General features: G+C 40.1%; 3 protein-coding genes across 9 annotated transcripts; 1 reads left to right on the top strand and 2 right to left on the bottom strand.

Annotated features, from left to right (window-relative positions):
- The first annotated feature begins 2367 nt into the window (after positions 1-2367).
- LOC115685032 (protein FANTASTIC FOUR 1) lies at positions 2368-3550 on the top strand. The gene has a single exon (XM_030610017.2). It carries the CDS (start codon positions 2368-2370, stop codon positions 3490-3492), a length of 1125 nt encoding a protein of 374 aa, XP_030465877.2. The 3' UTR covers positions 3493-3550.
- Positions 3551-11529: 7979 nt separating this feature from the next.
- Positions 11530-16588, bottom strand: LOC115685031 (DEAD-box ATP-dependent RNA helicase 58, chloroplastic). Of its 7 annotated transcripts, none has more exons than XM_030610011.2 (9): positions 16465-16588; positions 15835-15948; positions 15541-15666; positions 14366-14470; positions 13766-13924; positions 13602-13670; positions 13368-13457; positions 12402-12542; positions 11530-11921 (listed from the first exon to the last, which is right to left on the bottom strand). In XM_030610011.2, the coding sequence occupies exons 1-9, from the start codon at positions 16555-16557 to the stop codon at positions 11652-11654; spliced, it is 1167 nt and encodes a 388-aa protein (XP_030465871.2). In that variant the 5' UTR covers positions 16558-16588; the 3' UTR covers positions 11530-11651. The 7 variants fall into 7 exon arrangements, with proteins under 7 accessions (XP_030465871.2, XP_056158423.1, XP_056158428.1 ...); XM_056302448.1 differs by having other exon boundaries at positions 15541-15662; positions 15835-15944; positions 16465-16584; XM_056302453.1 differs by having other exon boundaries at positions 15541-15662; positions 15835-15902; positions 16465-16584.
- A 5491-nt stretch (positions 16589-22079) lies between these two features.
- Positions 22080-26988, bottom strand: LOC115664829 (NEDD8-activating enzyme E1 catalytic subunit). The gene is made up of 9 exons (XM_030586712.2): positions 26740-26988; positions 26482-26645; positions 26133-26335; positions 25159-25391; positions 24993-25055; positions 24846-24902; positions 24326-24447; positions 22905-23022; positions 22080-22727 (listed from the first exon to the last, which is right to left on the bottom strand). The coding sequence occupies exons 1-9, from the start codon at positions 26839-26841 to the stop codon at positions 22440-22442; spliced, it is 1350 nt and encodes a 449-aa protein (XP_030442572.1). The 5' UTR covers positions 26842-26988; the 3' UTR covers positions 22080-22439.
- Positions 26989-27489: the final 501 nt, after the last annotated feature.

The following is a 27489-nucleotide window of genomic DNA, read 5'->3' as shown; positions in this document are numbered from 1 at the left end:
AAACAAGCTCATATTTACAAACACCAACTCAAGCTTTAGTCTTTCTGGATCTTGTGTATCAGTGCGTGTTTCGTATAGCCCTGCCTCGCCACTTAAGATGGAATATTTTCGGGTCAATAAAGACGTACCCGAAACGGTGTCCATTAGCAAGATCAGTACGACCCATGTGGGCATCGCATCACTGGAAGAATCAAAGTACATGCAAGAAAAAGGGCATTAAATACGGGACTCGCACGTCCCAGCATCACCCACCATTTATAGAAACGATTTCGAACCAACAAGAGAACCTTAAAAAGCCCTAATTTTCTCTCTCCGACAAAGCACACTTCGACCAAGGCATGTCCAACAGAGAAAACGTTCCTCTCGCTACGCTCTACCCTGCAAAAATCACACTGCTGAACAGCTTCGGAATTCAACCTTTGACCGGCCTGTTTAGGTCAAACAGAGGGACCCTATTCTTGATATTTTTGGAGTTTTAAAACGCGACCAACACGACGGAATCCTTATTTTCGCTGTGCGGCCATGTGTTTTCTGTGGGTGCGAGGAGCATTTTTAGTCAATGGAAAGAGCGTCCGCATGTTTGGTCTGAAATTCCCGGCAGAATATCCGGCGTTCGCAGGATTCTCTCTCGTCAAAATTTTTTCGCAACCACCTTTAATTATGGACGTATGAACCGAAGGGGCTACGATAATGTGATTTGACATTGCGGTCTTGGTCCCATCCGACAGAATATTTTCGAATGTACAAAAAAATTTCGCCGAATGACATGTCGGATTCGAGTCGATCGACCCTGAGCGACACTTGATCTTAACATACGATCGATTTCGTAAATAGTTGTAAAATTAAGTCAAAAGGGTTGAACTTTGATTTAAATTACAGGCATGCATAGGTGAATTCTCCTTTTGCATCATGAGACTCAGCGGTCAGAACATAAGTTCAATCGGTCCATTTCATGCCTCTTGGTGAGAAATCCTCATTATTGCTCATGGAAATTTGAAAGAATCTGGCGGTATTTTCCCCCAGGAATGCAAATCAACTTGGCTTTTGACTCTTGGTTGAATAATTTTTCTTTAAATCAAATCGTATGGAAAGAAACAACAGAATGGGATGGGGAGACAGGTATCACTATCGATTTAATGTGTAACTTGGAAAGTAGGCTTAGTCTTGCTTTTTTAACTTTTCGTGAATACCCCCTAGATTAGATAATAAACAATTCAAAAAAGTCATAACTAGCATATTTTTTTTGTAACTTCCAATTTCATCCAATATCTCGTAGAATATCGTAATAATTAACAATTTTCTTTTGCCGATATGGGAAAATTCATCGTTTCTTTGTGGGCTTCTTGGAAGAGATGAAAAAGGCAAAGAAGAGCCCGTAAAACTCAAATAATTAACGCATATTTGATTCGTGTGAGTTTAGTGCATATGAGTCAACTCATATTATTTCTCTCTGAGTTTTATTAGATTAGCGCTCGTATATTCTGCAGTAACATGAATCTGGTGCATGTTGCGATATGGAAAAGGAAACTTCATTTGGCAGCTATTTCTAGAAGGCATGCATACAAATTGAAAAGTATCTTCTGGATGAGTTTCACGACCCTATGGTCTTCGTAATAGAAAAAGACATTTGGTGTGCTATGTGATTTTGCAACAAAAAGGAGCCCGTAAAGATGAAATTCTCATCTCAAATCCAACATATTTAATTCTTAGTTCTTTTGTAACGTACGGTAATACTTATCCCAATCAAATTTCAGTTTTCAAAACCGGTTTATGAAATAGATATTCATATGTATAATTTTGATGCAAATCAATCGAAACTTATGAAATTTAGACAATAAAAGTGTAATTTTTGAAAACATAAGCAACGCGACATCTGATATACCGGTTAATCACTATGTATTGCCTCTAACAGGTCGTGTGCAACATTAGCTGCTAGCTCCGACAAGCACTTTTGCAACTCTAACTTTTCAATTTTCCTTTCTTTATTCCCTATTTTATCTTCAAGTGGTGGGAAGAAAAGCAAGCAAAGCCACCTCCTATTCCTAACCCCCCCTCTCTCTCTCTCTCTCTCTGCCCACCACCACAGTCCTCAGATGCACTTTTTGAGCACTACAAATTCACACCCTCCCCTTCACTCCTCTCTCCATGCCCAACTCCTCTAATTCTCTCTCTCTCTCTCTCTCTCTCTCTCTCTCTCTAACAAAACAGCAGTTCATCTCTCTCCTCTGCTTCAACCGTCCAATTCTTGGCTAACCGTCTTGCTTCCCAACTGAGTTCGACATAACCAAAGAGGCACCAAGAGAGATGGCAACACTAGTGTGCCGAGGCCTGCAATCATGCCTAGAACCCCACCTTGTGCAAGAGCCAATGACCGCTCTGAGGCTCAAATTGGTCACCCCCAAAACCACCACCAACCACAGCTTCCCTCACTCACTTCTTGACTTGGCCTCCTCAAGTCCCCCCCACTGTAATCCCCTCAACACCACACCCCAACAGCTTCTTGAAGACCCCAAGCACACCCATCATCATCACCACCACCAGCACCACCCCATCTCTTCCTCACCATCGAATCCCAGCATGGGTCTGGGCGTTGGTGGTTGGAGCTTCTTGCATCCCCTCTCGACCAACAAATACCAAGAACCCTCCGAGCCGGACCAAGAACCGCCCGTTTACGTCCACCCTCTGGCGAGAGCCTCCTCGCTCAGGCTCAGCCCGCTGAGCTTGGAGCTCTGCACGGAGAACCTCGGCAGCGAGAGCAGCAACATCGTCACGTTCGACGACGATGACGGCGACGGCGACCCCCGGGACGAGAGCAAGTCGGCGAAGAGGGAACAAACAGCCCCGAGGCCTTGGTCGACACGACAAATCATGAACGTGGAAAACGCAACCAAGAAAGCGAAACCTGGGACTAACATTAATGATAGCAACAGCAACAGTTTCCCACCACCTTTGACGACGATGGCTAACGACTCCATACGAGTGAGGCCGCACAGGGAAGAAGGGAGGTTGATTCTTGAGGCCGTGAGGGCCCCACAGGGGAATCGTTCCTGCTTTCATGCCGAGCGAAGCCATGGCCGCCTCAGGCTCTGCCTTTTCAAAGACAGGTCACCTCTCTGCTTTGACTCCGAAGAACAAGACGATAGGGTAGATGTCGAGGCAAGGACTGACGGCGACGCTGAAAACGAAACAGCCGAGAACGACGTCGCGGAGGAGGAAGAAGAAGAAGAAGAAGAAGAAGTGGGAGGAGAATTGTCATTAGTTGACGAACAAGAAGAAGAAGAGAAGGAAGAGGCAGAGCAAGACAGCGATGGGGACGATTGGGAAGAGGAGGGCATGGAGGGAACTCATGAGAGTGTTGGGGGCAAGTCGGGGATGGAAATGTTGCAGCATCACCATCGCCAAAGGCCGACCTGTTGTAAAGAAGGAGGAGGGAATGAGCATGGGAGCAGGAAGAGATTGTTGTATTGTAAGGCTTTCTTGGTGGCCACATAGAGGAGATCTCTCTCCCCCCATCATGGACTTTCAAATTATAATTCTCTCTCTCTCTCTCTCTCTCGCTCGCTCTCTCTCGCTCTCTCTCTCTCTCTCTCTTTTTCATTTATCTTTCCTTTTCTTGATCATGATGATGATGATTATTATTATTATTAGCATTTTTTTTTGTCTATTCCAGCTTGATTTTCTCTTATTTGGTGTGCATGTTCATGTTTCATGTATCTGGCTTGGGATGGTAGACCGTTATTATCGTTTGTGTAGTTAACCTTAAACCCCCCTCAAAAAGAAAAAAAGAAAATGACATCATAGGCTCATGTGGGTTCTTGCTTGTCGCATTTCCTCCGAGTGACTAAATTACTTCTTTCTTTTTTTTTTTTAACAAGAGAGGAAACACATCCCATGATTCTCTCCATGTATTATTGAAAACCCTAAAGGTCCATGATAATGAATTTTTCTTCCATTTTGACTCTACTACTCAACATGTGCGAGTCCTGCCAGCTAGATCTTAGAAATGCATCTCCAATTCGAGTTAACAAGAGAGGTAAAACATAGTGAAAGGCTGGTAAATTTGCGGGCGCACCACATACCGATCACGTCGAATGACAGGCTATAGCAGTAGTCGATTACCATCTACACACATCGACGAGAAATGTATACACAGCGCACGATCTACTAGCTCCTAGTTTAATGAAAATATGGTCGTGCATATCCAAAAGCATTGCTAAGGATTAAATTGGCAGTACGGCGTAGGCTTAATTAATCATACGCATGTACATGACGAATACTGTATGCTAGTTTTAGTGAATTTGAAATTTTGTGGGAATACTGTCAATTATTCTAAAAGCTTAAGTTATTAAATGAATACATGATTTATTATTTGAATATTCTAACACTCTCCTCACGTTTAGACTAGCCATTTTACCCATTATTAAGCATGAAAATGTTTAATTAGGAAGGTAAATGGGGCCTAAAAAGATTTGAGCTCAGGACATCCAACTCTGATACTGTGTAAAATTTTATGAGACCACTGTCAACTATTTTAAAAATTTAAATTATTAGATAAATACGTAATTTATTATTTAAATATTTTAATCGTGAAAAAGTCCAGTCATACAAACTATCGGTATCCAATATACTTGTTGCAGAATTTCTGGGTCTCATGTCCTCGTGGTACATCCTTTGGACAAGAAAGTATGTACCAAAGCACCGTCACAATCCAACCATTATATTCTGTCGACCGACGATTGCCCGAGACACAAGGCAATAATGCACCTCACCGGGCAACTTGGGTCGTACGGATTGGATCTGCACATGTAAGGGGATCTCGCTTTCATTTCATTTCTTTTAGGAAAAGATCTGGTTTTATGTCACGCATTCATGTTTTGTTCTTGCCCCCACTTCGTATTATGTGTTTCCTGTCAAGAACCATCAGCTTACTTCACCTATCACTTGAATAGAGTACTAATCTGCAAAGTTTTACCGACGCGCACAATTTCACGACAGCCAATCACAAGTCGGCGAGAGTTACTCGGCTCCGATTAGAAAGAGGCCGCACAATTAATCAAAAGTAGCATTGGGAATTCTTTTTAACCAAGGGAAAACTTTGTTTAGTGACTTTAAGCTACTCGATTGCAAGAAGTAAGGTTTGACTTTGTAAGTCAAGATCAACTCGTTTAATTTCAAGTCGAACTCAAGATCTAGCTATTAGAGTATCTTACCAATTGAGCTCTCAAGCTCACCAATACTAGGCTAGTGGTAGCTTCTACCTTGCTAGGTCCGAAAACCCTTATATTGTCGGGTAAAGAGACTTCTAAAATAGTTAAAAAAAATTATCTCGCCTCCTTAGCTTAATTTCTCAGTCTGCCATTGAATTCTAAACTCGGCAGGCTGATGAGCCTACTCAAGTTTATAATATCTATCTCAACAACATTTAAGAATCATCAAATAGACATGGAATCTTTTGAAATGGTAAGGTAAAACCACATTACACATAACTATAGGCGAAACTTTATTGAGATCAATTGCCAGCCCATTTAAACTTGGTTGTAATGTAAATAGAAACTAGTTGAGTATGTATACAATTCAAATTTAGAACTCTATGAATAGAAATCAAGGGCAAAAACTTCTAAAGCAAAGATCACCCTAAACACAAACTTAGCTTATACTAGTATATAGTATCTTTTTAAAGCATATATGAATATCTTTGCGGCTGAATTTGTCTTGCTCAGATAATGTTCTGCAAAGATTTCAGAGACGGGATACAACAAAATTGCACGGAAATCCCATAATGATGCTGCCTATGTTATGAAAATCTTTGGGAGGATCCTCCACAAGCGAAAATAGATAGACACACGTGATACTGACCTCCCCAAGGTTTGGATAGAGCCCCCTCTACTTGGTCACTCTCTCACCACATGTTGTTTCGGATAGATTGTGTAAATTTGTTTTGATAAGCGGAATATTCATAAAAATGTAGAAAGAAAATGGATGCACGAAATAAAGTGTGAAAATTTAAGAAAAAACATGTTCATAAAATGTAAAAAGAAAATGGGTGCACGAAATAAAGTGTGAAAATTGAGTAGTCAGCAGAACTCAAAGAAATTACTGTGAAGGATAAAATGAACAATTTTGTGAGAGGCCGCTCTTCAAATCTCTCTTTTTACAAATGGTATTGATATTGATGATATTCATCTTTAAAAAAGGACTCGCGAATTTGGCTTATCTTAATGTGCATAGGCTAATTTTATATAAGGCAAAAATTATACCCACCGTGATACATTAACCCTAAACTTTTTTTCTGTGGCACAAAAAATCCCACACTTGTACATGTGTTATACATTTACCTTCCGTCAAAGTTTTGTCAATGAGAATCGTTAAAAATTCGCCTATATGGACAATGTAAAGCAAACGGTGTTAACATCGCGCCCACATGATTGTTTTGACTGAAAAATCATATAACAAAACCTTAACATAGAGTAAATGTGTCATTTAGGTACATGTTTGTGGTTTTTTTAACGTCACAAGAAAAAATTTAGGGTAAATGTGTCACAGTAGGCATGATTTAGGATTTTTGATGTTACAAACAAAGTTCGGGGTAAATTTGTCACATTAGGCATAGTTTGACATTTTTTATGGTTTTTTCCCTTTTGTATTTGATGTAGAAGTCAACTCGCGATAAATAACTAAGAAGATCTAGTTCGCTCAAAGCCATCTCATTTTCCTAACCCAATTGATCTAATTAGGGTTTCAATGGACTCAGTCGACCTTTGCAGTATAATAGTCATGTTGAAGACTCGTGCATCCTATAGCCAAGCGATCCGACAAAAACCCTAATCATCGACTCTCGAATGTCTGATTGTATCAAGTGGTCTTCAACTTTTATGTGCATAGTTCCTTTTCAATTCACCCTTTAAAGAAAAGGCTACACAAACCCGATTTACCTAATCGGGAAAAGATTGGGTTGATCTTTACGTCCATAAAAGTTGAAGACCAATTCAAAGCTTTAGACAAATTTATGAAGAAAAATCAAAAGACAAAGGACAAAGCTTCCACAAGCTGAAATTCTGCCCCCACAATTGAAAAGATGTATGGTATGCATGCGATCCAACGAGACGATCTAATCTTGACAAAAAAAAAAAAACGAGACGATCTAATCCACATGACAAATAAAGCACCAATCATATGTCCCACATGTACAAAATACGTATGTGGGCGAGTAGTAATAAAGTGCAGTATTTGAAGGGAGGTGGACATTTTCAATGGTTCCAAAGGGAGAAAAAGCTTTAATTATTGGTCGTTAAAGGCATGGAAAAGCTCGCTAGTATTATTTGTATGCTTTACCAAATTTTGGAGCTTCCTTGAGCTCAGCAAAAGATAATTCTTTGCTACACTAAGGTTCCATTGCTTAAGGCCGGGGTAATGGATTTTCAGTGCTTATTTGGTGGGTCTTTGCTTTTTGCTGGGACAAGAGTTATTGGCGATCTAAGACCATTAAGACAACAAGGTTTTGTCCCATGTGATTCAAAAGACGGTTGAATAGTTGTCGCATGTTGCTTCGTCACTTCATGTTGATTGTATTGTAAATGTGATGTACTGTGAAAGAAAGGAAGTGGATTGAATTGATTTTCTCTTCTTGCAATTATGATAAGAAATGATTCCATACTTCTTTTAACCGTGGAAAAATTGTTTGATCAATCCTAAACCTATTGTGCGGTGCGAATTAAGTCTTAAATTTTTTAATTTTGTCAATTTAGTCCTAAACCTTTACATGAAATTCCAATGTAATTATTTCGGTTAATATTCCTAGGAAATTGCTGACATGCCGCTATAACATAGGACGGCTGACGATGGAGATCACTGGATCGCCGCGTCAGCGATTTCCAACGAAAAAAATATCACAAGGACCACATTCAATTTCGCGTAAAAGTTCAAGCCTAAATTGATAAAATTGAAAAATTTAAGATTGAATTGGCATTCGTATAATTGGTCTAAGAATAATTAGGTAATACTCCACTTTAACCATAAGCAGACATAGATAATGAGTTTTGGACCTACTACATACCCGACTTCGCATTATATTGGGGAAAAAAAGGTTTGAAACTTGCGTAGTCTCTATACACAAAGGGACAGAAAATGCCTAACACACTTTAGAAGAGAGAACATACAAGGGAATCGTGAATCCTTCTTATTTTTACTCTTTTTTTTTTCTGATCAGATTTCCTTATCGAGGAGTAGAGGCCACCTAGGGGTCATTGGCTGCTGCCCGGTCAACTGCTAATTCGAGCTTCGGTCAAAGGTGAAGTAAATTTCCTCTTATCAGTCTTTTTTATTAGTAGGTTACAAATATGAACGTCGCTCAATTTACGAGCATTACCCGCATGCAAATTTAACTGAATATAAATGCGGGCGATGTCCAATTTTGTAAACCCGCAAATCAAAAGACTGGCAGGAAGAAAAACGGGGATAGAGGAGAACCCTAGTTCATAAGAATACCTATTCATAATGCCCATGCTTATAACAGATTGATTACAACAGTGGTCGGAGAAAGTTTCCTCCATCTTTTGGGTCATGCTTGACTTCATCCCTGCTTCTAATCGATAGGCTACAAGTTACAAACGCCACTCGCATCCAAACCAACGGAAATTAAACGTGGATGATGTTCTTCAGAACTTGTAATCAACGGATCCGAAGACTGGTTAGGGATGGAGAAAACATGACCCCATTTTTTTTTTCCGTCCAAATCATCTATGCCTAAGTTGAAAAATTCGGTTTAGTCCATTTATAGCCCCACCTCCCTGTATCACCTACTCATGTTAGTGTGCTGTAGCAGTCGAACCAAGCTAAGTGACTTCATGGGAACATTTCCAACAACTTTTACTGAACTCACATAGGATAAGAACGACTTCAATTCTGCTCATGAACAGACCACCGGCATTTTTCTCTCTCCAATTCGGTCAAAGGGTTCGCACCATACCATCACCTTGGACCCCTAGAAATTCCTGGTTTTCCCTTAAACAGCCTCTCCTTTTCGTCATGTCTCTCGAGTGAGATCGGAGAATCCTGGTCTTTCACGTCAAGAAAATAAACAAAAATAACAATAAAAATTTTAGGAAGTCATCTAATCTGCTTGATGCTAAGCAATCTTTTCGTGCATGCACATTGGCCCTCGCATGTCACCGCAATTTTCAAAATTTTTGAAACCCCCTTTTTCCATTCTTCTCTCAGCACAAGAGTCAAAAAGAGAGCAATCAAGGAAAAAGAAACATATGAAAAACATCTGATGGACTTCAAATCTTGCTGACCATCACCTATTAACCCACCAACTGACATTTGATAACTGGGGGCATGTTCAAGTGCAAGAACGCTTTTCATTAGTCGGCAGGGAACAGATGGAATTTTTCAGGATCCTGTGGCATCAGAAGGTAGATCGCGTGAAGAACATGGACGAGGGAACACAGAGACAGTTCAGGACCGCCCCGTGAACGATGCTTTCTTTTAGCCTGAACGACTCTTTGTATCCCACAACATATCATCATTTGCTTAAACCCTGAATTCTCTAAGTTGTCATCCTTTGACTTGAATGAAAAAGAGGCCTTTCTTTTCGAAAAGGTAATCATTTGGAGATTGCATATGAATTACTTTTTAATCGTAGTAGATACTATGGTGGTACCTGTAGAGTTGGTGATAAGAAGTTGTGCACATTTCATTCATGAGCTTTTGGATTCTGCAGTTAATTATCCATTCTTAGTTGCTTTTGCCTCCTTAGAAATGTGAATGTCCATTGGAAATGTGCAAGGTTCTTGTTAAGAATGACTCCAAACAGATGGTTAGTGCACGACGGAACCCATCCCCAAAAAAGTGAACAAACATGCATGATTCGCTTTTCGCTTTGTCTCGTGGAAAATTCGACCTTTCCGTGACCCAGAAATCGTGGATCTTAGAGGTGATAATGAAATTGCCTACAGACCAGCAGACATCATATACATTTCATATGTCCAAGGAGATGAGTGAGGGAGTGACCCAGCCAGATATTGCTGTCTCTAGATCAGCCCAAAAGGAAAAGCTCAAAAAGAGGATCCAGAATTCACAATCGAGTGATTGTATTGGAGGAAAAAAGGATTCACCCAAGCTCGTGATGCTTGCAGTTATGACTTTCTATAGTTGCAGATATGAAAGTCATGAAAGGTGCATTTGGTTCGGCTTTTGGGGGAATATTTTTGGGAAAATACAAAGACTTTTGGATTAAAAGGGCTTTCCAAAATGCAAGTAGTATTTGGCAAAGTGTATTTTAAGAACACATTGAGAAGTACCTTATAACTTAAATGCTGTTCGGTAAAAACTAAAATTTATAAAGGAATTTTGCTAGTTTTTTTTTTCAAAAAAAATTTCCAAACCTTCCCGGTGAAGCGCAGCCGTCGGCCAATCGTCGACGACCGGATCTAGCTGCCGACCAACCTCACCTTACCTCAGGCAAGGGTGGCGGTGGCTTACCGGCCGCTGAGGCCTTCGCTAGCAACGTTAGGATTTTCAATGACATTTTCATAATTATGAAAGTGTATCAAGGGTAAAATTGGAAGAAAAGTCTATTTGCATTCCGGAAATACAGTATTCCAAAGTACCTTTGGATTTGCCTTGGGCTAAAGGCCTTCGATTACATTTACCCAAACCTCTTCAAAATATTTATCACACGCCATTTACATTTGCCAAAGAGGCTTCGAAGTCCCAAAGCCTATTTTCAAGTTGAACCAAATCACTCAAAGTCCATCCAACCCTTCATACAGGCCTGAACAAATCATCTTGGCAATCTAATACGGCAGGTAATAACACGGCGACCGATTTGTCCATTTGCAACATCTGATAAAATTGGAGCAAACACATTCGAGATCGATTTGTAACTTTGTAGCCCAAACAAAAATAAATAATAACAAAATGGAAAAAATTTACCAAAAACCCTAAACTATACTCACTGTCACATATTTACCCTAAACTTTTTTCTACGACACCAAAAATCTCAAGCTTGTACTGTGTGATATATTTACCCTCCGTTAAGATTCCGTCAACGAGCATCGTTAAAAATCTACCTATATAAATATCGGAAGGCAAACGATATTGACATAACATCTACGGGACTTAAGTGAAATACAAACGACGTTTTGATTAAAAAATCATTTGACCGAACCTTGACGGAAGGTAAGTATGTCACATAAATGTAAATTTAGAGTTTTTTAGGGTAAAGTGTCACAATAGGCATAGTTTAGAGTTTTTGATGTAAAAAAAAAATAAACATAGTTTGGGATAGTTTGGGATTTTTTGTGACTTTTTTCCTAGCAAATAATCTGATTGTGAATTCTGCCGAGACAACAGGGTCTGTTTCAACTACGAAAAGGTCAAGACGAGCCCAATTAGCACAGATATTTAATCTCTTGTACATGATATACCAGATGTTTCTCATTCTTTGCTAAAAGTAAGTGTGCTAACGTAGCCTCTCCCCTTACCAAACACGAACAAGAAAATAAACTCAAAATAAGTTCGGAGCCATATCAAAACTCATGATAATTTCTGTAACCATAGGTTTCCTGTACAAGACATAAGCCAGAAAGGCCTAAAAAAAGAAGGAAAAAAAAAAACAGAGACTGTCCCGAACAATGCCAAGATGAGCATCAAAGTGACAAGACGAGCTCTTCACAGACAAACATCAGCTCATTCTCGTACCTCTTCAATACGAACCTCTCTTCAGATGCTATGATGCTGGTGACAACACATTTATTGTCCGAAAATGGCTTCCTACCTGTCCTTCCGGCTCGATGAAGGTAATCTACGGCACTCCTCGGAAGATCGAAGTTGTAAATATGAGTTGTTTCAGGCAGGTCGATACCTCTGGCCGCGATATCAGTTGCTACGATAAGATAGCCTTCTTTTTGTCTCACTTCCTGTCCTCCGAATACGAAGGAATTAAATATGAAGTCAGGGACTGAGACATATTTTCACCAATAGACTGGCTAGGATGTGCTTCAGTATGCCCATGTTTGGCATGGCGAGGAGTATATGCCTAGTTTAACTTGACCTCTGCTTTAGGCGTTAATAAAGGTTATGAAGAAAGAAACGGTTTACCCAAAGAAAACCGAGTTGTAGCCAGATAATTTTCTTGGGTGAAATAATCTCTTTGATACTGCTAAGCGCTACCAAATGATAATGGTCTGTTAAGGTTTTGCAGCATCTTTCCTACCGTCTTAAATGAAGCAGGCATCTCAGATCCTCAGAGAATTAAGTATAATATCCATCTCATTATAAATTTATTATAGGACGAACACAGTTGAAGGGCATATCTTTAATATGCCAAATTTCTCAACCGTGAGCATTCTCAAAGTGAGGGAAGAAACATCATAATGGAAATAGTGAAAAGCACTTACCAAGAGTGAAGCTGCTCGTGCATTGAAATTCATGTCTTCTTCTAGAAGGAGAATATTAGAGCAGCTTCCATAAGAATTCTTCAAGAATTCAAGTAGAAGAGTTGTTGGCGGTACATTTCCAGTCTTTTTTGACTTCTCAGACTATATGCACAAAAGATAGAATTGGTTGGTGGACCTATGGACTGTTGTTTATGAAGGTGTATTCACGTGATATGTGTGTGCTCATGAATGCCACAAGCTTCTATAGGATATATAAATACAAGCTGCATTCACTTTAATACATTCCAAAACCCTCTTCGTGCAGGCAAACTTTCGGGCGTCATAAAAATTTCCTCATATTTGGAAACTGTTAGAATATTTAAATAATAAATCATGTTTTCATCTAAGAGCTTAAACTTTTAAAACAGTTGGCAGTAGTGCCACCAAATCTCACATGGTATTAGAGTATGAGGTCCCGAGTTCAATCTTTTCAAGCCCCATTTACCTCCCCAATTAAATATGTTCACGCTTGTACTAGGCAAAGAGACTAGAATAAGCATAAGGAGTGTTAGAATATTTAAATAATAAATCACCCATTTATCTAACAGCTTAAGCTTTTAGAACATTTAGCAACCAAGAGAAACGTCATAAGAGCATAAACTTCTTTCACTGGTGTGAAGAACATCATGTGTTTTATTTGATGCACCTGCATATGGATAAATGACCTTACTGATAAACGCATGAAAATCTCTCAGTCCATTTATCATATAGAACTCACTAAGCATTTTTAGCTAATACCACTAATCGCTGTCGCATGAATTGGGGATGGAGCCTGCCATATCAGACATTAGTTGACATGTTTTGACTCCATTTTTCATTATCCAGAGAAAAATCTATTGCTTCCCCTCATGCTTATAACAACTACAGCACCGAACAATGTGAATAAACTACAGAAAAGTAATGCAGGATGTACATCAGGCAGTATACCTGCTCGCCAACAAATATAATGCCAGATTCAGGGCTGTCCCTCTGTAATAAATGTAGCAAGGTCTGATGTCTCCTATTCCTATGACATGTCTGAAACAGATAGCAGCATTAAGCATGTCAAAAGCCAAGGATCATCACTTGAGTGCATGGACTAAGAAGATGAACATAAACTGAGCATATGGATAACTTCTATGAAAGAGACTGTAGATCAAGTCTCGCATTCAATGTCCTTACCACAAATCTATGATTTAGACATGATGGCATAGGCTCTATTGGATTGACGTGAACATGAACTACATCACCCTGTAACAGGCAAAATCATATGAAGATAAAATCAGTGAGTGCATGAGTAAACCCCAACGGAACATTCGCAAGAATGATAGCTTCATGAAACCAACCTTAGTCCACTTCTGTTGTATACAATCATGTAAAAATCGCTTATGCTGAGGTATGGATGCACTAGCAAAAACAGTTTGACGGCTGTTGCATGATGAGTACGATGTCAACAGCTTCCGGAGAGAGCTGACTTGCTTAGAAGAGTTGAACATGAAGTCTACCTAGGCAGCAGCAAAATCAGAACGTCAGTTCTTCATTCTACAATATCCAGGAAGAATCATCTCTGTATAAAACAAGATTTGGAGGCCCCAATGGGATAATCCCACATCTTTAATAATCACTAATATGGTGTTTATAAGGTACCCAATGAAATATACTCACAACACAATAGACCCATCATGGCAATACATGCTAACTGAATATCCTCTCTTAAATATGACCCTTCACCAGTCACTCTAATCCCTATAGGCATAGGAGAGGCAATAACTGTCCACCCTAAAAATACTGGAGAATTCTGAAATCATTAAAAAATCGAGAAGCCACTTGTGAATGTATGGGGACTTTTCTGGCATCTTAGATAGAATACTGGGTTAACGAATCAGCTTTAAGATGCCAAGAAGGTCTTGCTCCAAAAAGAACTCAACTTATTCCTCATTATTTACCTCATCAATCACTAGAATCTGCAATGTGTCAAGTTTAAAAACTTGCTTCTCCAGCATCTGGCACAAACTCCTGATGGTTGCCACTACTATTGCCGGGGGTTCTGCCTAAAAATGTTAAAAGGAAAAGCCAAGAAGGTCATATTGAAGGTCGACACATGAAATCCATCAACAGCATGCTTTAAATATAGAGAAGCATCCCAAAGACATAGCTACATTAGGCAATTCATGTTTGTTAGCAAATGAATGGACAAGTGTGGGGATTTGGGTGGGCTATTAACTGCCAGCTTCTGTTATCATACTTCTAGTCAGACAGGTTCTCTGTTCTCAGGTTTAAAGACCTCAGTGAGAAGAATTTAAGTTTTCTGTCTTCTTAGTACATCTTTATTTAAGATTCGTGACCGCAAAAGCAGGAAATTCCACTAAAACTAAAGATCTAGTTACAGGGGTACTTGTGCGAGTGTGAACAGAATAATCAAATCGAGGAGCAAGACAACCACAAATATTCATTCAAGAAGAAGGAGACAACTAAATATACACATGAGCATCGATAAAGAGACAAACTTATGTTGCCCAAAAATGGAAGAATTTAGAGCAATTATTAATGGAATATAAGCTGTATTTAACTGAGTAAACTAATGTGTGGGAGAATAGTTTTGCATAAACTGCAGGAAAAAACAATTTCGCATCATTAATCCTCCACAAGCAAATGGATACCAGCATATGATATCCAGTCAAGAAAAGGAAAAAAGCATATAATGCAAAAGCCTTCTATATTACAGAGCGACCACAAAAATGTCATTGAAGTACATTGGAAGATAGCTCTGCTAATAGTGTTTAGGTCTCCCGGGAGAGGGAACGATAGTAGCAGCAAGCTAAGCATTTCAATATTGATTCTCAATGACTTTTCCTACATAAGGAGAATTCTTGTCATTTCCTCAGATCAATAAGTAAACTGATTATACGACAAAGGGTTTCAAGAATTAATGTTTCTATATATAAGTTGTAATGACAGTTACCAGTAGTTTATCAGGACTAGCTTAACTGTAATTTTATGCTCGGAAAGCACACCACAAACATATGTAGCCTATAGAAACACATTAGCACAGAGAGAGAGAGAGAGAGAGAGAGAGAGAGAGAGAGAGAGAGAGAGAGAGAAAGAGAGAGAGAGAGAGAACCTTTAACCAACTCTTGTGTCTTTTCAATGTACCTCCATCTAGAAGAGCCATAACGGTACATGAATTATTCTGCTCCATTTCAAGATCCATCGGCTTTGCAGCCAACAGCCGAGCAACTTTGGCTACCTTGTCATAAATGGATAACAATAAGAAGAAGACATGACATTATACTCTTAATGTAGCACGCCAGCATTTTATGCAGATGTAACAACCACTTTCTAAGTTACAATAGTGAAAGAGAACCAGAAGATGAAAGGGAAAATATCAAATGAAATATCATAATCAGAAATCTACCTGAATGCCAAGTTCTCGGGTGGGAACGACTATTAACGCTTGTACAGAAGACCGTTGGGTGTTCATAACTGAAAATATCCGCAGAAGGTACGTCAGCGTCTTCCCAGAACCTGTCTAGAGGGCCAAAAGCATGAGTGCACCGGCCATGTCAATGCAGGATCCTTTTACGTTTTCTTCCTTAGTTGAGTTTATATGCAGAGTCAAAGAGTAATTCCGATTGAGTTGGAAGTCTGAACATCCACAGTAGATCTTATCACATCAGACACATATTAGACCACTCTTCATAACTCAACATACACAACCGGAATGGACTAATATATTGGAATTCTTCATGACTGCCTGGTGCAAAGCAGTCTTAAGCCTTTTTGAAAAGTTGCAAAGTAGTCCTTCCGTTCGCATTTTCTCCGGTACTGCCTACATGGGGACCTTTCCGGGAAACCGCGAAACTGATGAATGGAAGGACCACGCCACGTCTTTCCAAATTCTCATAAAGGGTTTAAGACTGCACAGCACAAATTAAAAGGCTCCGGCATCGGACTCAATTGCATTTACTGCCAACTTCCAGTGTACTCATTCTCTCGTTTTGCTCTAAACAGAAAACCAAAATCAATGGGCAAATAAGAGATCAACCTGAGCATGAAGCACGCAGTCTCTCCCAGAGAAAAGGGCAGGCAATGCTTCCCTCTGAACATCAGTCGCTAACAGGTACCCAACTTTCTCCATCCTGCAAAACCACCCAACATAAATTCTCCATGTAGCTCCAAAAACCCAACAAATCGGCAAAAAACCAACGAAACCCGCCTTCATTTCGGTTCATCCTCTCACTTCTCGCTCTAAAGTAACAATTTTTTGAACTGGGTATCAACACTTGCCTGCGCAGGATATGCTCGGGCACGTGGCCGCTACAAATTCTTCTCAGTGTGAGAGGGGCCGATCCTGGGTCGGCTCCGTCCGTCGCGGGGGAGAAGCCGACGAGAGCTCGCGGTGGCTCGTGACCGGACGTGGAGAGAGGAGAATGAATTGAGCGAGCGACGACGGTCGAGAACTTGGGTTCAGGGTTTCGGAGATGAAAGAGGGACGAAGAAGAGACGAGCTTTGTTGCAGGAGAAAGGGGAGGACAGAGAAAGGTGAGTGGAGCGGTCGGAGAAGAAGCCATTGTCGAGCAAGAAGGTTTTGTGTTTTTTGGTCAGGACCGAGCAAGAAGCTTGCTCCTCGGACAAGAGCAGTGTCCGGAAAGTGGATATAGATTCCATAAACTACACGTCTCGAATGAATTAGGCTTTAACTAGGAGTGTGCAAAAGGAACAATATGGACCGGTCCGGAAGTTCCCAGGGCATCGATCGGGTTCCCGATTCCGATTTTGGAACCGGTGAATTTCATCTGGACTACTCGAACAAGATCGATAATATTTTTAAGGGAAAATTCCAATTTGAGGTCCAAAGTGAGGCCATTTTCTCAAAATGGGGTCCCAAGTGGACTTAGTGTCAAATTGGTACCCAAATTCCCCAAAAAGTATCAAATAAGGGTCTGGGTCGCCGGCCGACCAAAATACCCACCGGCCGGCGATCCCACGATTGTTTCGGCGAACGAAACAGTGTTTTTATATATTTTTTTTCCTTTTTTCTGTTTTTTTCTTTTCCTTTTCCTCTTTTTTTTTTCTCCTTTCCCTCCGCCGGCCATTGCCGGGGCCGACGGAGGTCGCTGGCCTCAAGCGGAGGCGGCCCTGGCCGGCGAGGGCGACCCAGGGCCGGGCGACCCAGGGTCGGGCGAGGGCGACCCTCGCCAGATCCGGCGAGAGCATCCCTCGCCCGACGCCGGCGAGGGCGACCCAGGGTCGGGCGAGGGTCGCCCTCGCCGGCAAGGGCGACCAAGGGTCGGGCGAGGGCCGCCCTCGCCGGCGTCGGGCGAGGGCCACCCTCGCCTGGGCTGGGCGGGCGAGGGCGACCTCGCTAGATCCGGCGAGGGCCGGCCAGGGTCGCCTCCACCTGAGGCCAGCGACCTCCGCTGGCCCCGGCAATGGCCGACGGAGGGAAAGGAGAAAAAAAAAGAGGAAAAGGAAAATAAAAAATAAAAAAAAGGAAAAAAAAAATATAAAAACATTGTTCCGTCACGGAATAGTCAGCGGATCGCCAAATGGCAGGGTATTTTATTCTACTAGGCATTGCACTTTATTTGATATTTTTTGGGATTTTGTACCAATTTAAGCACTAAGTCCACTTGTGACCCCATTTTGAGAAAATGGCCCCACTTTGGACCCCAAATTGGAATTTTCCCTATTTTTAATATTTTAATTTCTTAAAAATGTGTAAAAATACCTTTTATTTCTCATTTAACAAATGAATGCCCTTCAAGCTGGAGTGAATATGTTTACTTATACATGTGATTAAAATGACAAGAATAAATCAAAACACAACAATGCATGCTCATTCCAACTAAATTTTGCCACAAATTCGAAAAATCTATGTAAAACCTACAATATTATATGTAACTCACTAAAAGTAGAAATTCTTTGATTATCAAAAATATCTTCAATTGCATCTTGAATATTAACAACAAATAAAAAAAAACTGAATATATCATCGGTTTCATTGGCCCACCCGGAAACTGGACTGAACCGGTCGGTCCTGTTCTAAGGGACACTGGTCTGGTTCCTAGTTCTTGGGCAGGAACTAGACAACGCTGGAACTTTTGTTTTTGCCAAATTGATGGTAATTTTCTTTTTGAACACAAGCTTTTCACTATTTTTCTTTTATTTCAGCTAGTTGCAAGCCGATTCACATGAGAACCGGTTTGATCCGGAGTAAAGAATTTGAGAACTGGTCTTGATCAATTCAATTCTCAATTCTTGGGGAGAATTGGTTTTGAACTGATTTCAAGGCCAGTTCTCGAATTGAACTAATTCAAAACAAAACCCTAAAAGTCTCTTAATTGAGAACTTTTGCATTGCCAAGAATTAATGAGGTTAAGCATTAGCACAAAGATGTCGTTGTGATGTTCTATTGAGAACTTTTACATAAATAATACATATGATAGGGCAATTAAATAAAAAAATGAAATAAAAAAAGTAGGCAGATGCTAGGGTCACAGTTCGACTCTCTATTCCAAGAACTGTGAATCGGCTTTAACAAGATTGGTTTCGGGTTCATGATTTGAAACTTACTCAGAAAACGATCACCCCTTTTTATATTTAGGGCCTGTTTAGTAACGTTTCTATTTCTCTGTTTTTTTGTTCTTTTGTTCCCCGGAATAGAAAAGAACATAAATTCGTTTAGTAACATCAGTTAGATTTTTTTGTTTCCTGGAACAGAAAAGTGATCAGGGAATAGATTTGGAACAAAAATAAGAAGTAAAAAAAATCTACTTTTCTGTTTCTTGAACAAAAAGAGAAACAAGATTAATTCTCTCTCTTTCACAAGATATTCTCATACTAAACCCTAAACCTTAATCCTTAAACCCTAAACCCCAAACCTTAAACCTCAATATCCAAACCCTAAAACCCATAACACTAAAATAAAAAACCCGAAACTCTAAACTTTAAAATCACAAACCCTAAAATCCAAACCCTGAACCTTCTAAACCTCAAATCCTAAATCCTAAAATCCCAAACCAAAAACCCGAAACACTAAACCCTAAACCCCAAAACTCCAAATTCGAAACCCTGAAACCTAAACACCAAAATCGTAATTCCAAACCCTAAATCCTAAAACGCAAAACCGCAAAACCCCGAACCCCAAACCCTAAACCCTAAATCCCAAACTCAAATCCCTAAAATCCTAAACCCCAAACCCTAAAACCCAAAACCCAAAACTTGAATCTCTAAAACCTAAACCCCAAATCTAAACCCTAAAATCCAAACCTAAAACCCAAAACCCCAAACCCCAAACCTCAAAATCAAAATCCTAAAACCCTAACCCCTAACCCCAAATCCTAAAATCCTACACCCTAAATTGCGATTTCCTCGACCACCACCTGGTATTTGCTTTGTCTATAAGGAGTAATTTTCTTTATGGTTGTATTAAGATCATCCAATTGTATATCATAAATATATTATTATTCTATTTCTAGTCCAATTTTATCCAAACATGAATTGTTAAGTCCCATAAACTGTAATTTTCTCGACCACCACCCGGTGTTTACTTTGTCTATAAGGAGTAATTTTCTTAATGATTGTATTAAAGTCATCCAATTCTATGTCACAATATATTCTTATTCTATTTCTAGTCCAATTTTATCCAAACATAAATCGTTAAGGGCGCGAATATTAACCATTTTGTTTCAGAAACAATTCCTGGAACAAAAATAGATTTTTCTATTTCTGTTCCTAGGATGAGTTTCTGAGAAAAGAAACCCGTTTGATAACAACCAAAATTTTATATTTTTGGAACAGAAACTCGTTTGATAACAGCATAAAATTTCTATTTCCTGGAATAGAAACCCGTTTGATAACACCACAAATTTCTATTTCCCGGAACAAAAATCCATTTTTTTTAACAACAAAAAGTTATATTTCCAAACTTTATAATAGAGCAAATTTGATGCAAATCCCTCGTATGTTCAAAATTATCGCATGCTTTTTTTTCTAAAATCACATAAATTTTGTTGAACTAGTTTTTCGGTTTGATTTTTACGTCTTTCCAAAGAAGAGCTTCTCAAAGCTTCAGTAAGATTAATGCAAACGGCCAAGCACTAGAGCGTGTCTTCAACATTCAACCACTATCGCTCTCAATATTTACTCTTAATAATTGTTAGTATATATTGTTCCTCATAATATCCCAAATGCTTATGGAGAAAAGTAAACAAAGCACATCATTACAAGAGCCAACATAGGAGATCCCAAAATACCACATCACATTACAAGGGCCAACATAGGAAATCCTCAAATACAAAATAATGGAAATACATTACAAAAGTCGGAAACACATTTTCATGGAATCTCTGCCATATTATTATCACTTGCCAATTGATTGGCACGCAGCTGAGCCTCAATTCGCTCCAACAAACGACCAAACAGCCCATAGATCGGCAACACAAGCACACCAGCAAAAGCTATCGAAACCAAAACCGGACAAAAGCCCATGACTTTCATACACCCAGAGAAACATACACAACATTCCGAATCGCATCGGACCAAAACCGATCTACCCAAGAAACAACACAAACCAAAGACAGCGCATTGAACCCAAAAAGATCGCGACTTCTAGATCTGGAATTGAATCGAAAAGCAGGAAACCCAGCGCTGGATCAGAGCTTATGCTGAACAGGAGACGGAGGAGAACCGAAGCCGACCTCCCCGATCACGACAGCCCTGGCTTCCTCTTGGCCGGAGCGAGCAAGCAAGACGGCGGGAGAGAGAGAGAGAGAGAGATTTGAAATGCAGATGCAATGAGAGGAGACGGGGGCTCAATTTAGGAAGAAATATGTTTTGAAGAGAGAAGACACGTTTTTTTAGACACGATTTTCATTTCTCGTCCAGAAACAGAAAACTTACTTTTTTTTTGTTTCGATTTTTGGTCCAGAACCAGCTCTGGAACAAAAAGTTGTTCTAGAAAAAAAAAATGAAATTGCGTTACCAAACGGGTTTCTGTTCCAAACCTGTTCCCGAGAACAGAAAACTAGTTCTAGACAGAAACAGAATGATTATCATACATGCCCTAAGTCTCCACCGATGATTTTATAATTAAATGAAAAAAATTAGGAGTACAAATTTTTAGTATCCTAACAAACGCATTTCTATTCTTTTTCTACACTGGGAATATAAATTTTGTACAGTTACTAAACGCATTTTTTTACTTAAAAACTCATCTAGGAAATATAAATAGAAAAAACTATTTATAAACAGAAATTGTTTCTGAGAACAAAAACATTACTAAACAGACCTTTAGGTACATTTCCTCCGGTGATTGAGAACTCAAAGAATCCAAGTAATTTAGCAGGTTTACCCTATATATTAGGAATTTGATCGATTATATTAGTCATCCTTACTTGGTTTTAATCTCTTAGCTATAAATACTCCTTTCTGACCTTTTAATCGCAAGACAGATCCTTGAAAAATGAAGTAGCTGTCCTTAGAATTGCTCAGAGTTTCCTGTCATTCATATTGACGAGTGAGGTTATTAATAGGAAAACATGTATATAATTCACCGTTCAACAGCCTACATCGGAATTAAGCACCAGGAAACAGCTCCAGCTCTCTTGCTTAAGGTTCAATTCCCCTAAGAGAAACTCCAAATATGGGCCAAAGAAGAAGAACCAATGAAGTTAGTTCCCATTCGAGTTGCACTTCCATGAAACTGTGCTATAGGATGGTAAGTAGAGTTCATCCAAGTTCGCCCAAAAAAATATACAGTTCACCGAAAGGTACAATCGAACGGCTCCAACTCTTTCCCGGAATCAAGATGTAAGATAATGCAAAATCATGCCGACCAAGCTCACTCTACCGATATCTTCTTTTTGCACGGTCCGCTTGAGTTTTCTGCCTTACCATTTGATGATAGCGCAGTGGCCCAAGGGTTTGCATGGGGAGGGATTGGAGCTCCGGCTCCATATCCCACCACCGGGCTCCACCTACGTCTGAAACGAAGGGCTGAGAATTAGGAAGGTGAGACTAGGCTCCACCAGCCATGTCCATGTCCACAACCCCATCAACTCCCTTGAATGCAACACGCAATTTCCTCAAACTTGACACTTTCTTATCATCCTTGCACGACATGCCAGTCACGTGGATAACATCTCTCGGAACTTTACCCATTAAATCAAATAACGGCTGTTCTAAGTTTGACCGAGTCATCTCTTCCAGCACCGGAGGTGCCTGCATGTATAGATTCTGCCCTCTATGCGTGACGCTCGCTTTTGATAGAAGCAGCTTTGGGTGCTCTTCGAGCATATTGATGAACTGATGATGTACAAGATAAAAGAGACAACGAGTAATCAAATAACTGCAAGAACTATCAAAGTGCTTAGAAACGCGTGAAGAAGGTTACAGAGAGAGCTATACAGGATAAAAACCTCTAGTTAGCATTCCTGTTAATTTTTTGCGAGTAATAAACAGAGCTCAAGAACAAGAAAGCACCTTTTGTAGGGTCACTGAAACGTCCAACTCAATAAGAACACCAGGACCACAGACAAGGCAATCCTTATCCCTCACGAACTCGGTAACTTTAATGTGAAGTCCTTCCACGCCGTTGTATCTGAAATTCAAAAATAATATATAAAGTTGCAGCTCAAAGTTTGCCTACTCAAAAGAACAAAATTGAGAGTCCCACGCATTTGCAAGCTAGCAACTAGACAAAACATGTGGAACTTGCAAGTTTTCGCTCATGAGTACGGATACATACAGACAGCAAATGAGTAAATATGTCTGCTGAAGTACTGATCTTCAGAAGTACTGATCAGTAACAGTAGCAGGATATGATGACAGGCTGGGAGAGACAAAAGTAAAATTAAGGGATCTCAAAAAAAAAAAAAAATTGGCAAATTCATACACGTCTAAGAAATAGCAAGTAAACAAATTGGCATCACAAGTTTATGACTGAGATGCACTCCATTTAACCTCAAGCTTAAAGATTCCAGAACTGAGAGCCTCTAATTGAGTTGCAACATGTCACCTGATAATTTATGAAAAGCTTGGATCATAAGCTATGGAGGTCACACTAAGAGGCTTGAGAGCCAATGAAAGAAGAAACACAAAAGACAACAGAATCCATATATTGGCATCCAAATGTTGCACCCGCAGTCGACTGCTCTGATAGAAAGCTGTTTCTAAAATTACTTGAAATCTTCCCCCAAGCCAGCAAATTATTTAAAGAACCCAAGAAAGCTAGCGAGAGTACACTTTTCTAGACATCTGTCCAAGAAGCGACAGACGGATGTCAGAAAACACAAAATAATAGATTCAACATAAGATCTGGAACAGCTGACAGAAACAGATATTTAACCAAAAAAATCTTATACTCAATCAAGAAAGCATGACTGTAAGGAACTAGCAGAGCAATGTAAAATGATTCCAGAGAGACCATAACCAGAGAGATTTTGAAGAATCGATTTTGATGAAGAATAGAAAGATCGTTACTGCAGCAACAACAAACAGATTATGCATGCCGCCCACTCCAATAGTCACCCATTTAGGCATGTGAAACTAAAACATGTGTCTTATCTCCATAAACTAAAAGGCCATATCCTAAGATATGCTTAAGGGTCACACTAGATAGTAAGAGAAGAATACAGGAAGCAAATTGGTTAGCCCTACTTGGCATATTCTTGAAGAATAAAAACACTGTCAGGAAATTAAACCAGCCCAAGATGAAATACTAGAAAGCCTTTCAGTCACTTATAGTATATAATATTAAAGGAACCCTACAAAGTTCTGCAGGGTGAACTTTGCCAAATACTTGGAACAAGAACAGGATGCTCTCCACATCCATGATATACAGGAAACAAAAAAAATTACACAATGAAGCACATGAGAACTGTAAAAGGCAAGGTATGACGCACGTTAAGTAGTTGGATAAAGTTTTGCTGCATCCAGTTGCAATCTTCAAGGTTTCCAGAGCACATGCAGCTGATATGATTGCATTAGTTGAAGCTATAGCTGGTATGATATTTTTCACAACACCCTGGATAGAAACAATAAAATGAGCTTATCTTGAAATAGTAATGTTAGAATAAATCACATGATAAACGAAGCAAAACGAGTTTACTTGTAATTTTACAAGTTGACGTTAAAAATAGGACAACAAATCAGTAGGGTTTACAGCATGACCTGAGGAATTTAATAGGCTTTACCATTTACCAAATAATCAAAGCGTAGGGAACAACTCCAGTATTAGGATGAAGCACAGAATCATGAAAATCTAACTCACAATACTTCGAAGTTTTTTTTCCCCACTCATAAGAAAAATGCTTCCTTAAGATTTTTAGCGCGATGACAACAGCAAAGCAGATTGTAAAGCTCAGTAACATGCAAAAAAGGAAAATCTCCAGGCAGTTAACAACAACAGGAGGACTAATGTACCTGAGTGAGGGAATAAGTCACTCCTGGAATTCCGAAAAGCTCTGCTCTTTTAACAGCCTGCAGATCAAGTTTTAAAAAGTGAAGAGTCCATAAATGAAATTATTGTCTGGATAAATCACTAAACAACTTGATTGCAACTGTAATAACCTCAGAATAAACCCACTGCATATGCTCTGGTTCATCAGGATCAAATGACTTTCCACTATGGACCTACAGGTGAAAATCCAACACAAATGACAAAATAAGATATAGTACTTAAAATAACAGATCACATGATGAACGAATTGGACAGCTTACAAAGTTAGCTCATCACCTCATCCCATTTTATTAGATGTGCATATTCAATACAATGAGCAGCGGTTCTCGGGGTTTCTGCAAGAGTACAGAGAGGAAATTTCACTTGTGGAGGGAAAAGCCAAATGGTACACTCAAAGCATGGTGTGACCCCTGGTTTTATAACTCTTGCATGCCCTTTAAAACCTTCCGTCCCACCGTCCACCATGGGTTTCATCGTTTCTTCCCTTGGATTGTCATCAGAATCGTATTCTGTAATCTCATTCAACAACAGTGAAGCTCAATCAGATTGTGAGGTAGGTCAGCAAAAGCTCCTACTTCTAGAATTCATCAGAGAGCATTAATTGCCTACACTAGATATGAGTCAGAATGCAACTACTGTTAGATGTTTAAAGATCAGTAGGGACCATATGCAGTAAATCGAAATTAAAGCTGGACTGTTGAGCCAAAGCATAAGCTTAAAATGACAAATACAACCAATAAAAGTATACTTACAATCAGCCTGAACTCTCCCACTTACAGTGGTTACTGATTTATAGTCAAAAAAATCTCTCAAAGTCTCCACCATGAATTCTTGGGGCTCCATCAACCTTTTGGAAGTATCCACTTGTATTAAGTCGCATAAAAAATTTCACAAAAATCTTCTTGCTAAAGCATGTGAAGTTTTTGTGCTTTCCAAACCACCTCAAATTACTTTTGGACAAAACATTCAGATCTTGAGTCGGAGTAGTATGGTTTTCAATCTAATTTCGAATAAGCATACACAAAAAGCTTGACTACACACAAATGTTTAAGCACTAAAATCAAGGAACCTGTACAGCAAGTATGCTACAGCAGAACAAAAACATTCAAGTACAAAAAACCCATCCACATGCGTCAATTTGATCCAATTACACCACAAATCCTGTAAGTTCATTAAGAATATTCGATCCCAAAATGGTAGATAAAACACGATTTCAACAGTTATTGATTGGAGGGATCATGGATACACACCTAGAAAGCTACAAGCAACGGCATTTATGTAGCTCCGTGCCTCAATCGAATCGAGACCGAGGACGATTATATTGAAATCACTGTAGAAATCGAGCTCCTTCTCCTCAATCCTGCAGAAATGCGGCACGATGTTCACTCCACTGACTCTTTCCATGACTCTCTTAGCCGCCACTTCGGCCTTCGGCTTCCCAACATCCTCAAGCCTATGAACATTCCCAAAAAGAAAATTCACAACCCAATCACTTCCTACTCGCAACTCAAACACAAAGCACGCCATTCGAAAGCAAATCAGACCACGCCGCAAGGGCGATTCCGATAAGGGGAAAAAAAAAAGAAAAGAATCAAACACCTGAACAAGAATTGGCGATTGAGATTAGTGACCTCGATTCGGTCCATATCAATGACGTCCAAATTCTTGAAACCCGACAGAGCCAAGTCCTTCAACAGCTCGCAACCCAACCCGCCTGCTCCTACCACCAGCACTCGCGCGTATTCTCGAAGATCGTCCCTCAGCTGCGAAACCCACGAGGAGTCAAACCCCCAAAACCCGCATCGACAGCAAAAGACCCAGTTCAAATTACAACCGAAAGGTGAACGAGGACGTTACCTCGGGTCCAGGTTCGAAGTTGGGTTCGACGAGGTTGCCGGGTCGGAGGAGGAGCTTGTCGAGGTCTCTCGACCTGCTGGCCTGGAGAGCAGGGTCCGCCATATACGGGAGCTCAGCAGCGGACACAGTGAAGAATTTGAGCCAGTCGGAGCACTGGTTAGCTTTCAGTTTACGCTTCGGCGCTACAAGCTCTTTTGATTTTGCTGTGCGCCTGAGCTCGGTATCGCTCAGAAATGCAGACGGAGAAGCTGACTAGTTGAGGCCCAAGCCCACTCCCAAACGAAATCGTAAGCAGGCGTAGAAAATATTAGTAAACTGCATCTGAACCATCGAAAATGGCGAGTTCATGTAAATCCTATCAGATTTGACCATAGTATTTTGCGAAAAAATATTTTTCAAGAAAATTCAACGTTTGGTTCGCTTGAGAAAATGAGAACGGAAAATTTTTCCGTGCCTGTGCTTAAATTCAAGAAAATGACCACAGAGGCTAGGTCCGAGACCCTGGTCCTTGTCCAGGACCCTGACTCTCAGGACCGGCCTAGATGGACTTAAGGACCCGATCTTGAGCATTGAGGTCTCAAGCTCAGCCTTGATAGATCCGGGCACTGGTGTGCGGGGACCCGTGCATGGGCACTAGGGTCCTGAGCTCGGGTCTCTGGCCCAAGCATCGTGGTCTAGGGCTCAGCCTCAATTGGCCTGGCTTATGTGCCAGGATCTCGAGCACGAGCACTGGTTTCCTGGGCCGGCCTC

This window comes from Syzygium oleosum, unplaced genomic scaffold (assembly GCF_021117445.2).
Source record: "Syzygium oleosum isolate NSW1041296 unplaced genomic scaffold, Sole_v2.1 Sole_v2.01, whole genome shotgun sequence".
In the NCBI taxonomy this organism is placed as follows: domain Eukaryota; kingdom Viridiplantae; phylum Streptophyta; class Magnoliopsida; order Myrtales; family Myrtaceae; genus Syzygium; species Syzygium oleosum.
The sequence above is the reverse complement of the archived record's forward strand: the minus strand, read 5'-3'. Positions and strand labels throughout refer to the sequence as shown.